This window comes from Eulemur rufifrons, chromosome 2, assembly GCF_041146395.1.
Source record: "Eulemur rufifrons isolate Redbay chromosome 2, OSU_ERuf_1, whole genome shotgun sequence".
Taxonomy (NCBI): Eukaryota; Metazoa; Chordata; class Mammalia; order Primates; family Lemuridae; genus Eulemur; species Eulemur rufifrons.
In genome coordinates this window covers 83,447,379-83,461,974 of record NC_090984.1, presented here as the reverse complement: position 1 = coordinate 83,461,974, position 14,596 = coordinate 83,447,379, and the positions used below count along the sequence as shown (strand labels likewise).

Genomic DNA, 14,596 nt, shown 5'->3' with positions numbered 1-14,596 from the left:
AGTTTCACCTTGAAATTTTCTTCTTAAAAAACAAAAACAAAAACAAAGCTGATAGACTCGTCCCATGGCTGAATGTTAAAAGACCAGGACTGGGAATCAGAGGACCTGGCTCTATCACTACCCAGCTTCCAATCCTTGCCATCCCAAACTCAATCCCAATCCATCATCTCACCTCTCTGGGCCTGTTTACTGCTATGCAAAGAGAGGGTGGTCTCTATTGGCCCTGTTTAATACAGTCGGCACTTGCCAGCCACATTTGACTATGAAATGTGCCTAGTTCGTATAAAATACACACTGGATTTCCAAGACTAAAAAAAGAATAAAAAAGAGAGCGAGGGTAAAATATGAATAGATTTAATATTGATTACAGTGTGAAATTATATTTTGCACATATTGGGTTAAATAAAATGTATTATTAAAATAAATTTCACCTGTTTCTTTTTGCTCTTCTGATGTGGCTACTAGAAAATCTATATTACATACGCAGCCCTGGTCTAGATGATCTCCAATGTCCCTTTCAGCTTTAAGACTGCCAGGAACACTATGGACACGTAATTCTTACGGGTTGATTTCCTCGCATTGAGACACGGAAGGATTGGCCGGGAGTGAACGGGGTGGGGCGGGGCCCCACAGGAAAACACAGGCCCCTCCAGCTTTCGCTCTCGCTCTGGAGCGGAAGGACCCCAACCCCCGCGCGGAGTCTCGGGGCTTGCGCGCCGGGTCGAGCGTCCAGGCTGGAGGTGCAAGGGAGCCGAGGGCGGGCGCGGCCGAGCCGGGAAGCGGGTTCGTGCGTCAGCCTCACGCGCCGAGAAGGAAGCCGGCCGGAGGCCCCGCGCTGCCGGCGCGGGCGCCGTGGCACGTCCGCAGGCTCCACCGGGAGGTGGCGACCGCTGAGAGGCAGAGCAGCCGAGGGCGGGCCTGGGAGGCGGCCCGAGGGTGGGGCGCCGCCGGGGGGCGGCCCGCGCGGGCTTCATCTGAGGGCGCACGGCAGCGCCCGAGTACTGGGAACTCCAAGGCGCGGGGCGACGAGCGGCTAGAGCGGCTATGGGCCGTGGCTGGGGCTTCCTGATCGGCCTCTTGGGCGCCGTGTGGCTGCTCAGCTCGGGACACGGCGGTCAACAGTCCTCGGAGACAGCGGCGCAGAGGTGCTTCTGCCAGGTGAGGGATGTGCGTTTCCGTGCTGCGGGTGCCGGCACCCGACGCGCCCAGGCAGGTGAGGGGCTGGGGGTGCGTCTTTGCATCTCTTCCTGCCCGGAATGAGACCGCTGTGCACAGTGTACAACGCACGCCTTATTTGCTATTTTCACAGAACGTGGATCTTTCTAACTTGTAACGACCAGAAGCTTCTGTACACAGTGCCTGTGCTGGCTGCCTTCGCCAGCCTTTCTGGCTAAGACAGGCTTTTGTAGGGGGGCTACTACTCAGATTTCCTTGTCAGTCGGCAGAATGGCTACGTGGGGGCTTTTCTGTGTCTAAGCTCAACTTCCAAGTGTCTTTGGGACTGCAGTTGCCCTATGACCCCTCGTTCTGTGTGTGCTTTCTTTTTCCTGAATGTAATGAGATTCTCTTATCATGACATCTATTCAGCTGGTCTGAATTGGGAGGATGATCCTTACTCTTCAATACACAGGTTTGGTTACAAACTTATTATGATCATTTTCTTCTGTAACAAATGTGGGTTTCTTGAGCAAAAAATTCAAAGACACTTATAGGTTTCCAGTATCCTCAGTATGATATTTGGATATTATTACTCATGTTAAAGTCAAATTTTGGTTGACTTCTGTTGATAAAAATTATATTTTATACAAAATTAAGGAGTGTGCAACCAAATTATTCCTTCTAAGTGGATTTTGCTATTAATTTATGATCAGAACTAACATGTGCAGGGGCATGATACTATCTCATAGAGGAAAGAAGCACTTTAAATATTATGAAAGGAAGAGATGTCATCTCTTTTACTGCTTTAAATTCTTGAATTTTGATGTTTTGTTGAGTGATTTGGGAGTTGAAGTGAGTGTTACCTAGAAACCTGTAAGGGGAGTTTAAGGAAAATTGCTGTTTTACAACTAAGAGATTGAAAACTTCTTTACCTTCATTGATTGCAAAAGACACACAAGTAAGTACTTAAAAGGAACAAGGGTCATTTTTTTTCTGAGTACAAATATAACACAAAATTCAAACATTTAAAAAATAAGTAAGGTAGAAATAAGTTATTTTAATATAAGGTCTTCAGTACTGAAAGAAGATATCCAATGTAACATTTTCAACTACATTCTAGAGATTTAGGTAATGGAATAAAAGTACACGTTGAGCTCTTCAAATTTCACATTTTCCTTTAATAACCTTATTAGAGATCTGCTTAAAATTGGGGAACTTTTAACTTTTTACATTTATTTTCTGTTTTTTCTGATTAGTCGTTAAGCTTTTTTCTTCTTTCACAATATCCTCAAATTTAAATACTTCTCCAACACAAAAATCTGTTAGGCCACTTTCTTTTCCTTTTAGATCGAGTGACAGTTTTTCTTTTCAGAGTCATCTTTAAAAAATAGTAAATTGAGGGTCACATAGTTAAAAAGAAAAACTTTAAGAGAAATTTAAAGTGGTCTACTTAAATACATTTGAGAACAGAGATCGTCAATTCCAGTTCAATAAATGAAAGAAAGTACATGTTCTATTGTGGCAGTAATGGAAGGGCTGCTGTCCTGGGGAGGAGAGGGGAGAGGTGACAGTGATGAATAGACATGCAGAGAAGAATAGACACAGCATATGGCAACAGAGAAACAGAATGAGAGAGAGAAGAATAAAATGGAGAAAGAAAAGATAAGGGGAGATGAATGGTGCAAATTATTCATTCAACAAACATTTATATCCACTGTATACATTGATCTGTTTGGGATACAGAAAAAACTGTGGCATGATCCCTGCCCTGAAGAGCTTACAGTTTAGTGAGTAATGTTCATTGGGGATTGGTGGAAGGCACAGATCCTAAGCACTTAAAAAAATAAGTTAATAAATTTTGCTAGAAACTAAATTAAAAACTAAATTTTCACCTAATGTTTGGAGATACAAGTTAAAATCTTCTCTATTTACAATATCCAGTGAGCTGCAAAGTCCTATTGATTCTGTTTTGTTAATAGTGTTATCTTTTCTTCCTTCCTGTTGCTTGTCCCTCTTACCACTTCTGCCTTGGGTTACCACATCACCACCCCTTATCATGCTATGGTGTGGGTGCCTGGCAGTAGGGGTTCACTACACAGAGTATCAGCTCTGATTTGAGCCAGAGCAAGCATGTAGTTAGTTACTCGACCTTAGAAAGTCACTGAAGTAAAATGTATAGAGCTCTACAAGTAAATCAGATTAAATTCAACACACATTTGTTGAGGCCTACTCTGAACAAGTTTTGTGAGATCAAAAAATGAATTAAAAAATGATCTGACACCACTGAGTATTGAGCCTGGTACATAATTGGTGCTCAGTAACTGTTAGGGACATTACAGTACAAGATATGGCCACTATGCCAGCAGGGGTATATTCTGCTTAGCAAGCCATTTGCATGTTTTCTGGAATTGATCTTTCAGATGGGTTGACAGCTCCAAATGAGTCTTTGAATGTGGTCAGTTGCGACATATGCCTGTTACTTAACATCAGATTTTCAAAACTATTTTCATTGTATATTGCAAGTTCCTTTGATAATAGTGCTTCAGTGTGAATTGCTCAAAATAGTGATTAATTGCCTGGGTCTTGTAAATCCTTGCATATAACCTTCTATAATGTTATGTACAATCCTTGTATACAACCTCATATACAAGCCCTGATTGTTAGAAAATTATTCTATTTAAAAAATTTTTTAATTTTTAAAATTTTCACAGAAAATTGGGTTGTTTTCCCACTTTGGGCATATAAGTCTATGAAGTTAACACGTCTCATTTGTGTAAACAACTCTATAATTGGGACCTGCCCTTTCTTTAAACCAAAATAGTTTTTGTAGTATTGGTTGTGATAGGTATGGGCTTGCAGTACATGAAGACCTTTCAGTTTCTTATTTCTTGTTGACAATTACTGCCCCATTGTGTACCACGTTAGAGAGAATGAATGTAATAGAACTTAAGAGCCCAATTCATGAAATCCCAGGATGTATTTTAAAGAAATAACCTCAGAAGAACTATTGAAGCCCAGATATGGAGGCAGTATGGACATCTTTTTCATTTAAGTTAATTAGAAACAAGTCTGTAAACTCCTATGTACTCAAAATGTTTTATCAATCTTAATATAGCTAGTGCTGGTAATACGGAGATCCACTTATTTGAGCGCAGTAAGTCTCTGTTGGGCTAATGAAAGGGGAATAGCTCAGATAATCCAAATGGCTACTCTAAAAAAGGATTATTTTTATTTTGGAGTGCATTTTAGATATTCTGCGGACATGTATTTTAGATTTAAACTGTCAAGTGTCTTGTTAGATCAATTTAGAAAATGATTTTAATTGTTAGCCCTAGTGGCTGGACCTTGGGGGAGAGACACCTGATGATATGTTGGGTGGTGGGTAGAAATAAGTCCGGGATTAAAACCTGGTCAGAGGGATCTTTGAAACAGGTTATACTGGAAAGATGTCCACTGACTCTGAGTGCCTGCTACATTCTAGGGCTTTTCTGAATAAAGTGTGTGGAATAAACATTCTTGTGGTGGTTGTGGTTCTTTCAGTCATTTGACCACAATTTAAAATTTTAGCAAAACTAAGACTTTAAAGCAGAAGTAGCTCTTAGCATTCCATGTCCTTAGAGTGGTGCCTGGTGTCTGGTGTAGGATCTTTGGTATTTCCCTGCTTTCGTTGACAGAGTTGTCCCAGTGTACTTCTGTCAATGAATGAATAATTTTCATGTGCTTTTTTTTTTATGGTCACAAAACACCATAAAGTTGAATACACCTAAAGTTCTTAGCCAAATAAATCACACTTTGAGCACATTTATATATTTATTTATCTCCCCTCAGCTTTATTGCTGTATAACTGACAAGTAAAAAATTTTAAGGTATACAATGTGGTGTTTTGATATACATTGGGAAATGAATGCCACAATCAAGCTAATTAACATAGTCATCACCTTACCTAGGTACCTTTTTGTGTATATGTGTGGTGAGAATATTTAAGATCTACTCTCTTAGCAAATTTCAGGTATACAATGTTTATTATTTACTATAATCAAATTTCAGGTATACAATGTATTATTATTTAGTATAATCACTGTGCGGTACATTAAGTCTCCAGAACTTACTCATCTTATAGCTGAAAGTTTGTAGCAACATTTCCCCATTTTCCCCATCCCCCACCCTTGGTCTACTTTCTGTTTCTATGAGTTCCACTTTTTAAAATTCCACATAAAAGTGAGATCAGAGATCAAGCAGTATTTGTCTTTCTGTATCTGGCTTATTTCACTTAGCATAATGTCCTCCAGCTTCATCCATATTGTCACAAATTGTAGGATTTCCTTCTTTTTAAAGGCTGAATAATATTCAAGTGCACACGTGCGTGTGTGTGTGTGTGTGTGTGTGTGTATCACCTTTTCTTTATTCATTTTTTTTTTTTTTTAGACAGAGTCTCGCTTTGTTGCCCGGGCTAGAGTGAGTGCCGTGGCATCAGCCTAGCTCACAGCAAGCTCAAACTCCTGGGCTTAAGCGATCCTACTGCCTCAGCCTCCCGGGTAGCTGGGACTACAGACGTGCCACCATGCCCGGCTAATTTTTTTTTTTTAATATATATTTTAGTTGGCCAGATAATTTCTTTCTATTTTTAGTAGAGGCGGAGTCTCACTGTTGGTCAGGCTGGTCTCAAACTCCTGACCTTGAGCAATCCACCCGCCTCAGCCTCCCAGAGTGCTAGGATTACAGGCGTGAGCCACCGCGCCTGGCCCTTTTCTTTATTCATTTATCCTTCAAGGAACACTTAGATTGCTTCCATATCTTAGGTATTATGAATAACGATGCAACGAACATGGGAGTACATATATTTTTTTGAGATATTGATTTTATTTCCTTTGGATGTATACCCAGAAGTGGGATTGCTGCACCATGTGATAGTTTTTTTTTTTTCTTTTAAAGCATCTTTATACTGTTTTCTATAATGGCTGTACCAATTTACATTCCCACCAACAATGTGTAAAGGTTCCCTTTTCTCTACATGATTTTCAACACTTGTTATCTTTTTTTTTTTTTTTTGAGACAGAGTCTCGCTCTGTTGCCCAGGCTAGAGTGCCGTGGCATTAGCCTAGCTCACAGCAACCTCAAACTCCTGGGCTCAAGCAATCCTCCTGCCTCAGCCTTCCGAGTAGCTGGGACTACAGGCATGTGCCAACATGCCCAGCTAATTTTTTTCTATATATATTTTTAGCTGTCCAGATCATTTCTTTCTATTTTAGTAGAGACGGGGGTCTCGCTCTTGCTCAGGCTGGTCTCGAACTCCTGACCTCGAGCGATCCTCCCACCTCCGCCACCCAGAGTGTTAGGATTATAGGCGTGAGCCACCCCATGGGGCCAACACTTGTTATCTTTTGACTTTTTGATAATAGACATCTTAGGTGTGAGGTTTTAATTTGCATTTCCCTGATGATTAGTGATGTTGAGCACCTTTTCATATACCTGTTGCCCATTTGTATACATCCTTGGAAAAATGGCTATTCAGGTCCTTTGCCCATTTTTAAATTGGGTTATTTGTTTTTTTGCTATTGAGTTGTATGAGTTCCTTATATACTTTGGAATATTAACCCCTTATCAGATAGATGGTTTTCAAATATTTTATCCCACTTTGTAGGTTGCGTTTTCACTTTGATTGTTTCTTTTGCTCTGCAGAAACATTTTAGTTGCATATAGTCCCACTTATTTATTTTTGCTTTTGTAGCCTATGCTTTTGGTATCATATCCAAAAAATCATTGCCAAGACTAATACCATGGAGCTTTTCCCCTGTGTCTTCTAGGAGTTTCATGGCCTCAGGTATTAAATTTAAGTCTGTAATCCATTTTGAGTTGATTTTTATGTATGGTGTAAGATAAAGATCCAGTTTCATTTTTTTTTTTTTGCGTGTGGATATCCACATTTCTCACTATTATTTATTGAAGAGGTTGTCCTTTCCCATTGTGTGGTCTTGGCGTGTTTGTCAAAGATTAGTTGACCATATATATATGGGTTTATTTTTGGGCTTTGTATTATGTTCCATTGATCTATGTGTCTGTTTCTGTGCCGGTACCATACTGTTTTGATTACTGCGGTTTTGTAATATAAGTTGAAATCAGGAAGTATGCTGCTCCCAGGTTTGTTCTTCTTGTTCAAGATTGCTTTAGCTATGTGGAGTCTTTTGTAGTTTAATACAAATTTTAGGATTTTTTTCATCTATTTCTGTGAAAAATGCCATTGGAATTTTGATAGAGTTTGCATTGAATCTATAGATCCTTTTGGGTAGTATGGATATTTTAACAACATTAATTCTCCCAATCAGTGAATATGGGATATCTTTCCATTTATTTGTGTTTTCTTCAATGTCTTGCATCAATATTTTATAGTAGTTTTCAATGTATAGATCTTTCATCTCATTGGTTAAATTATTCCTAAGTATTTTATTCTTTCTGATGCTATTGTAAATAGGATTGTGTTGTTAATTTCTTTTTTAGATAGTTTGTTATTAGTGTACAGAAATGCAACTGATTTTTGTATGTTGCTTTTGTATCCTGCAACTTTACTGATTTTGTTTATTAATTCTAACAGTTTTTGGGGTGGAGTCTTTTGGGTTTTCTATCCATATAGGATCATATCATCTGCAGAGACAATTTTACTTCTTTATTTTCTATTTGGATGCCTTTTAAATAAATCTTTCTCTTTCCTAATTGATATTTTGAGCACTTTTAAAAGGTAATCATACAAAATGTGTATGAGGAACGTATTCTTTTTTTTTTTTTTTTTTTTTTGAGACAGTCTCTCTCTGTTGCCCAGCTAGAGTGCAGTGGTGTCATCAGAGCTCACTGCAACCTCAAATGTCTGGGCTCAAGTGATCCTCCTGACTCAGCCTCCCAAGTAGCTGGGACTATAGGCATGTGCCCCCATGCCTGGCTAATTTTTCTATTTTTAGTAGAGACAGGGTCTTGCTCTTGGTCAGGCTGGTCTTGAACTCCTGACCTCAAGCAATTCTTCTGCCTCAGCCTCCCAGACTGCTAGGATTACAGGTGTGAACTCCTGTGCCTGGCCCAGGAATGTATTCTTACAGTTCTTTGAGTGAAAAAGTAAAATGATAATGTATGATAGGGAGGGCTAGAGTTTGTTGGTACCCAAGAAAACTATTTAGAAAGTGTTTTTTGTTTTGTGTTTCATTGCACATTGAAGGCTGCCTCTGGCCAGAGAATAGTAAACAAGCAGTCCAGTGTAATTTTTTTTTCTCTTGCTTTTTTGCATTTAGTCAAATCAACCACAGTCAGTGGAGAAAGTAATTGGGGCCTCTTCCACAGCTAACATTTGGTTGTTTATTTCTTTGTTCTACTGGGGCTTCAGATGTCAAATTTTTCGAAATTTTTAATGGTAAACATGGCCTATTTTTTTCTTATTCCTTATGAAAATGTGGGCTGCTTTGGGGAATATTAAGATCCTTTTCCCTGGGAGCATTTCAGCCGAAGTAGGGTAATTATGATTAACATTTACTGAATATTTACTTTGTATTATTTGATCTTTATCAGATCTTTGAGATGAGAACTATTATTATTTTATATTAATATGAGCAACTGAGGCCTAGAGAGGTTAAATAACTTGGGTAGGGTCAAAAACTAGTAAGTAGATGGGATTCAAACCTAAGAAGGTCTGACCCCAGGGGCTGCATGCTAACCATTGTTAAACAGTGCCTCCTCCTTGAGGGGTGCACATAGAGGGCGTTGCTGTTTTCCTTGGGAGGTGGCAGTAGAAGGCCTTCAAAGGCTTTCCAACTTTTAAGAGACTAGGACTTTAAGCTGGGTGATGTGTCAGGGTGTCAGGCCTACCTTGGTCCTCATATCTACCATCCCTCAACCAGGGTTTTTTAATCTCCACCTATTAAACCGGCTCCCTATCCAAGGCTGGTTATTACTTGAAGCCTACAGCAGTGAGCTTCAAATTTTAGCATATATCCATCACTTTGGAGGGTGAGTAGGGTGCATTTTTAAAAAAATTCAGATTCTTGTGGTGGGGTCAGAGCTCTGTTTCACTTCGGGAAATAGTGTAGTAGTTATTTAAGTGGCCTTAGCACATCCTGAAGCATAGCGTCAAGTCATCCTTGTTACAGGTTGGCACCTGTCTTCTGGTCTTAGTTTAGGTAATAGGATTCTGCTTTATTTCCAAGATCCTGTCCTGGGTCTATTTAACTGTATTTCTACCTTAACCCTTTCCTGAGACTTTTATTCCAGTAAAATGTCTTGTTCTTTAGTTTCTAGAATGGGGCCTGGGATCATACCTGCCAGACTTCCTTCCAGGGATCAGGTTCTGTTGCCTGTTGGAGGGCTTATACGACCTGTCAGATAACTTTGCTTTCCAGGTATCTTCCTGTTTTCCTTTGCTGGGCTTTCTCCATCTATTGAAACCCCTGCCATCTTTATTGTATTTCCTCAGTGGCCCTGCTACCTGAGGTTGTAGTTGAGGAACCTCCTAATCCATGTCTAAGGTAAGGGGCAGAAGATTTTTAATTCTACATTTGTCCAGCCTTCTCTCCCTTTGAGGTCTTTTGGCTATATACCTCTGCTCTGGAGGATTTTGCGTTTCTTCCTGGTTTGGGGCTTCTTAGAGTTTCCTTCGTAATATGATACAGCAAGGTAGACAGTTGGATGGATGCAAAGGGTTATTCACCCCTACTGCTTGCTTTACTTGCTATTGCGAGCATGTTCCTGCTTCCTGTGCTGTGTCCTCTGGGGCACTGAGCACACCATAGGTGACATGGTAGCACAAAGGTATAATGAAACAGTGTGGTGCTGGTCTCCAGTGAAGAGTGACAGTGGACAGCATCCATTCATTCATCCACCCACCATAAAACAAATAATTATTGAGCATCTACTATGTGCTGTCTGGAAGTACAGTGCTAAGTACTGGGAATACAAAGATGAACAAACATGGTTTTGCTCTCAAGGATTTTACACTTTAGTGGGCAGGAGGGAAATAGATACATTCAATACTGTGAGGTACTGTAAATCTTTCGTAGTTGTGTGTGTGGTGTCCTGAGAGCACATAGGAGAGGCACTTAACCCAGCAGGTGGTGAGGAGACCTGAGGGACAGCTTCCCAAAAGAGATGATGCTGAGCAGAGTCTTGAAGATATATTTTTACCTTAAAAATGAATTCCTCAGGGGGAAAAATGGATTGCTTTGAACTCTTCCTGTTCTGTGTGTTTGTTTTCTTTCGTAACTTAATGTCTCTAATTTGCTTGTGTCCCTTTGGCCTTTGCAGTCTCTGTGTCTGTTAATCCTTGTATGATTGTTTCAAAGGGGAGAAACAGTAGCTCTTTTTTATTCATGGAAATTCTGCTTTTAAAGTTCAAAAGAAGGTGTGAAAAATCGAACCATCTAGGTTAGAAGCACTTTTGTGTTTTTGGTATCCAAAATTAGGACTCTAAGATTATTGTGTGCTCAGAGACTTTTTAGTAGGAAACAAGGACAAATTTGTATATGAAATGAAAATAGTTATTACATGACAAAATATGTAGATCAGAAACTGAATTAGTTAGTCCAAAACAAATAAGACTAGGAAAATCAGTAAAAAGTCCCTCATGAATATTGCTGTTATCATTAAAAGTATCCTTATCTAGGTGAACAATTTTTATTACTGTTTTATGATGTTCTCAAATTAATAGGTAGTATAGAATTTTATATATTCCAAAGGAAAAACATCTTAAGTATTTCAATTACGTATTGTTTATTTGCATTCTTACAGTAGAATTTTAAATTATTTTTTGTAGGCAATAGGTCTCCCTAAAATATAATCCAAAGTAGTTTACAATGCAACTACTCAGACGAGAGTATGGTAAAGATCTCTTTTCTGTAGCATGCTGTGCTGTATTTTGTTAACATTTTTAAGTTTTTTTAAATCATGATGTATTAATATTGGCTACTTAAAACATTGTTTAATTCTATTAGAAGTTTGCCTAACTCAAATAAACATTTAAGAATTTTAGTTTCGGTCAGTCGCAATGACTCACGCATGTAATCCTAGGACTTTGAGAGGCTGAGGTGGGAGGATTGCTTGAGGTCAGGAGTTCAGAACCAGCCTGAGCAATATATTGAGACTTCATTGCTACAAAAAATAGAAAAATTAGCCGGGCATGGTGCCATGTGCCTGTAGTTCCAGCTACTTGGGAGGGTGAGGCAGGAGGATTGCTTGAGCCCAGGAGTTTGAAGTTGCAGTGAGCTATAATCATGCCACTGCCCTCATGCCTGGGCAACAAAGTGACGCCCTATCTCAAAAAAAAATTTTTTTTTTAGTTTCATAACTGATAGCATTGATTATGATTTCCCAATGTATCCTAGTATAGGTGCATTTAATAGTTTTATTTAATAACTATAGTTAAGGTATCATTTTTAAGCATTTGAAAATCAGAATTGGCTTTGAGGTCAGTCTGCCTATTTCAGTGTTGCTAATGATAAGTAATTCTGAGCACCATTCTAAACCTATAAGAAATTATTATGGCCCAATAATTGAGAGTTGTTAGATCCTTATGAATTATTGTTTCTTTTATAAATTCAGTATCACTTCTTTTTATACATTCACCAAGCTTGTCTCTGATCTACACATCCTATGGGAAATTAAAGGAAAGACAGAGACAACTGAATTATAAGACTATAGAGTCTCAGGAAAGCTAAGGGTGGGAGTGGAACTGGGCTTCAGGAAAGACGGGGAAGCAGGAGCTGGAAACCCGTAAGGTATCCAAGTAGTGCATCATCTCGCTTTCTCTCTCTTTCTCTCACTGCTTCTTTGTGTAGTTTTAAAATTCTTTCTTCTCTCTGCCAACTGGCTAATGTGCTCCTCAGTTCACTTATTACAATGTGGTCTGAGTTTACCTGTTTACATCTCTAGCCATAAGTAGACACATCTCTCCCTCTACGTCTCAACTCCAGATTTCTGGAGAGGACACCATGACCTGGTTTGGGTCAGAGGCCCACCCTTGGTTGGATCAGTTTGGCCTAGAGGGCAGGGTTACAAAATATTAATAAATGGCTGCCAGGTAACCAACTCTGTGTGTGTGTGCGTGTGCATGTGCGCGTGTGTGTGTGTGTGTGTGTGTGTAATCATGAGCTCAGCATACCCTACAAGAGTTTCTGCCACGTTATTCTAGGTAATGCAGGTAATTCCTACACGTAAGAGTAATAGTATTATTAATTTATTGTCATACTTCATCTCAGGAAATTATGGGGGAGAGGGAAGATAAAGGTTGGTTGAATTAGGGGGCTATTTCATAAAAACTGTGAGAGGGAAAAGAACCCTGTTGCATCTAGGACATTTCAACTTAATATTTCATTTTTTTTTTTATAACAGGTTAGCGGTTACTTGGATGATTGTACCTGTGATGTTGAAACCATTGATAGATTTAATAACTACAGGCTTTTCCCAAGACTACAAAAACTTCTTGAAAGTGACTACTTTAGATATTATAAGGTATTTTTAATTTTAACCTTTTGTATAAGAATACTTAATGTTTAAGTAGATAATAACATTTTCTTAAGAATTTCCAAACTTCAAAATCGTGGTTCTTATTTAAAATCCATATAGGCTTTATTAAGAAAATTCAGTTCATAAGAGTGAACCATGTGGTTCTGAAACCACATATTGGATCCTCTTAATTTTAATGGCTGAGTTTTGTACTCTAGAGTTAGAAACTAGTTGGTTAAATGGAAGTTAGAAAAGAAACCATTATAATGTTATCGAAATGGTGAGATTGTAATTTTCTAAAACATCAGATTGAGTTAAATTAATTAAAATAAATATATCTGAGAAGAAGCATGACTTTATTCTGACATGTATTATTTTAACAAGTCAGTTGTGGTATTTTAGCTTGAAATATCTACTGGAAAAGTTTAGAAAACCTAATCATTGGAGTATTTAGTTGTAGTTTTAGTTCATAATTTTCTAACTGTTCTCTGTTAACTTGTTCTTGCTTAAAAAGAATATGAGTCGAGCAGTGATGATCCGAGCTACTTTGGCTCCTAACTGCTGTCTGTTCAGGTTCTGGTGAGCAGCAATCCCTGCCTTTCTAACCAAGTCTACCAATTTACTTGCACTAGCTACACATTTATATAATCACTGGAACTTGACAACAGGTAATAGATGAAATAGAATAATTGCAGCTCATAATAAGACTAGGTTATGGCACCATAATTCATATTTTTCAATTATAATTTCAAAGTTCTTATTTTTATAACTTTTTCCTATTATTATTTTACAGGTAAACCTGAAGAGGCCATGTCCTTTCTGGAATGATATCAGCCAGTGTGGAAGAAGGGATTGTGCTGTCAAACCTTGTCAATCTGTAAGAACCATGTATACATTTAAAAACGGTTACATTTTTTCATCTTTTACAGCTTTTAAAAGAAGGCCAATGTAACTAAAGTAATATTGCAATCCTTAGTTTTAATATAACATTATTTACATATTAAAAACTCAAACTTACAAATATAAACCCTATCTTGAATTATACTGCTTTCATAATAATAGAATTAAAATTTTGTGATTCATATAATCCATTGGCTTATTAGGCAGATTAATAGTAGTTCTTTTGGCTTGATTTTTTTTTTTTCTTTTTACATCTTACCTGAACAAAGCTATGTATATAGCATAATAAAATGAAATTAATGGAGATATGAACAAAATCCCTTCCCCTTTTTTAGATGCATTTTTTCTTTGGATTTCTTGGGGTAGGAAGGAGATGCAACACCTGGTGTTGCTTAGGAATTCTCAGAGCATTAAAATTTGAAGTCTTCTAAAAGAGATTTTTTTCAAATGAAGCCATTTTTTCCCTTTAAAAGTACATATTTTCATTTTACTTTATTATGGTAAAATATATATAACATAAAATTTACCATTTTAACCTTTTTTAAGTATACAGTTTAGTGGCATTAAGTACATTCACATTGTACAACTAGTGCAACCATCACCACCATCCATCTCCAGAACTTTTCATCCTCCCAAACTGAAACTGTGCCTGTTAAACAATAACTCCTCATTTCCTCATCCTTCCAGTTCCTGGGCAACCACCATTCTACACTCTTTCTCTATGAATTTGACTATTCTAGGTACCTCATATGAGGGGAATTATGTAATATTTGTCCTTCTCAAAAAATAGCTGTGGATGACAAAAATTTGTCCGTTTGTATCTGGTTTATCGCATTTAGTATGATGTTTCTAAGCCGATACATGTTGTAGCATGTATCAGAATTCTATTCCTTTTTAAGGCTGAATAATAATATTCCACTGTATGCCTGTACTCTATTGTGTTTAACCATTCATCTGTTGATGGACTTTTGAGTTGTTTCCACCTTTTGGCTATTGTGAATAATGCTGCTATGAATGTGGGTGTACACATATCTGTTTGAGTCCTTTTATTTCTTTTGGGCATATA

At 38.2% G+C, this 14,596-nt stretch overlaps 1 protein-coding gene across 12 annotated transcripts in view; it reads left to right on the top strand.

Moving 5' to 3' along the window:
* Positions 1-642: 642 nt before the first annotated feature.
* ERO1A (endoplasmic reticulum oxidoreductase 1 alpha) overlaps positions 643-14,596 on the top strand; it is a 46,928-nt gene continuing 32,974 nt past the window's right edge. For 9 of the 12 annotated variants that reach the window (XM_069464919.1, XM_069464911.1, XM_069464918.1 and 6 more), the window contains exons 1-3: positions 643-1,158; positions 12,517-12,636; positions 13,424-13,507. In XM_069464919.1, the coding sequence (XP_069321020.1) occupies positions 1,045-1,158; positions 12,517-12,636; positions 13,424-13,507 (318 nt within the window). In that variant the 5' untranslated portion in view covers positions 643-1,044. Of the gene's footprint in view, positions 1,168-12,516; positions 12,637-13,423; positions 13,508-14,596 lie in introns of all 12 variants that reach the window. The other 3 variants (XM_069464914.1, XM_069464916.1, XM_069464917.1) reach the window with 3 other exon arrangements.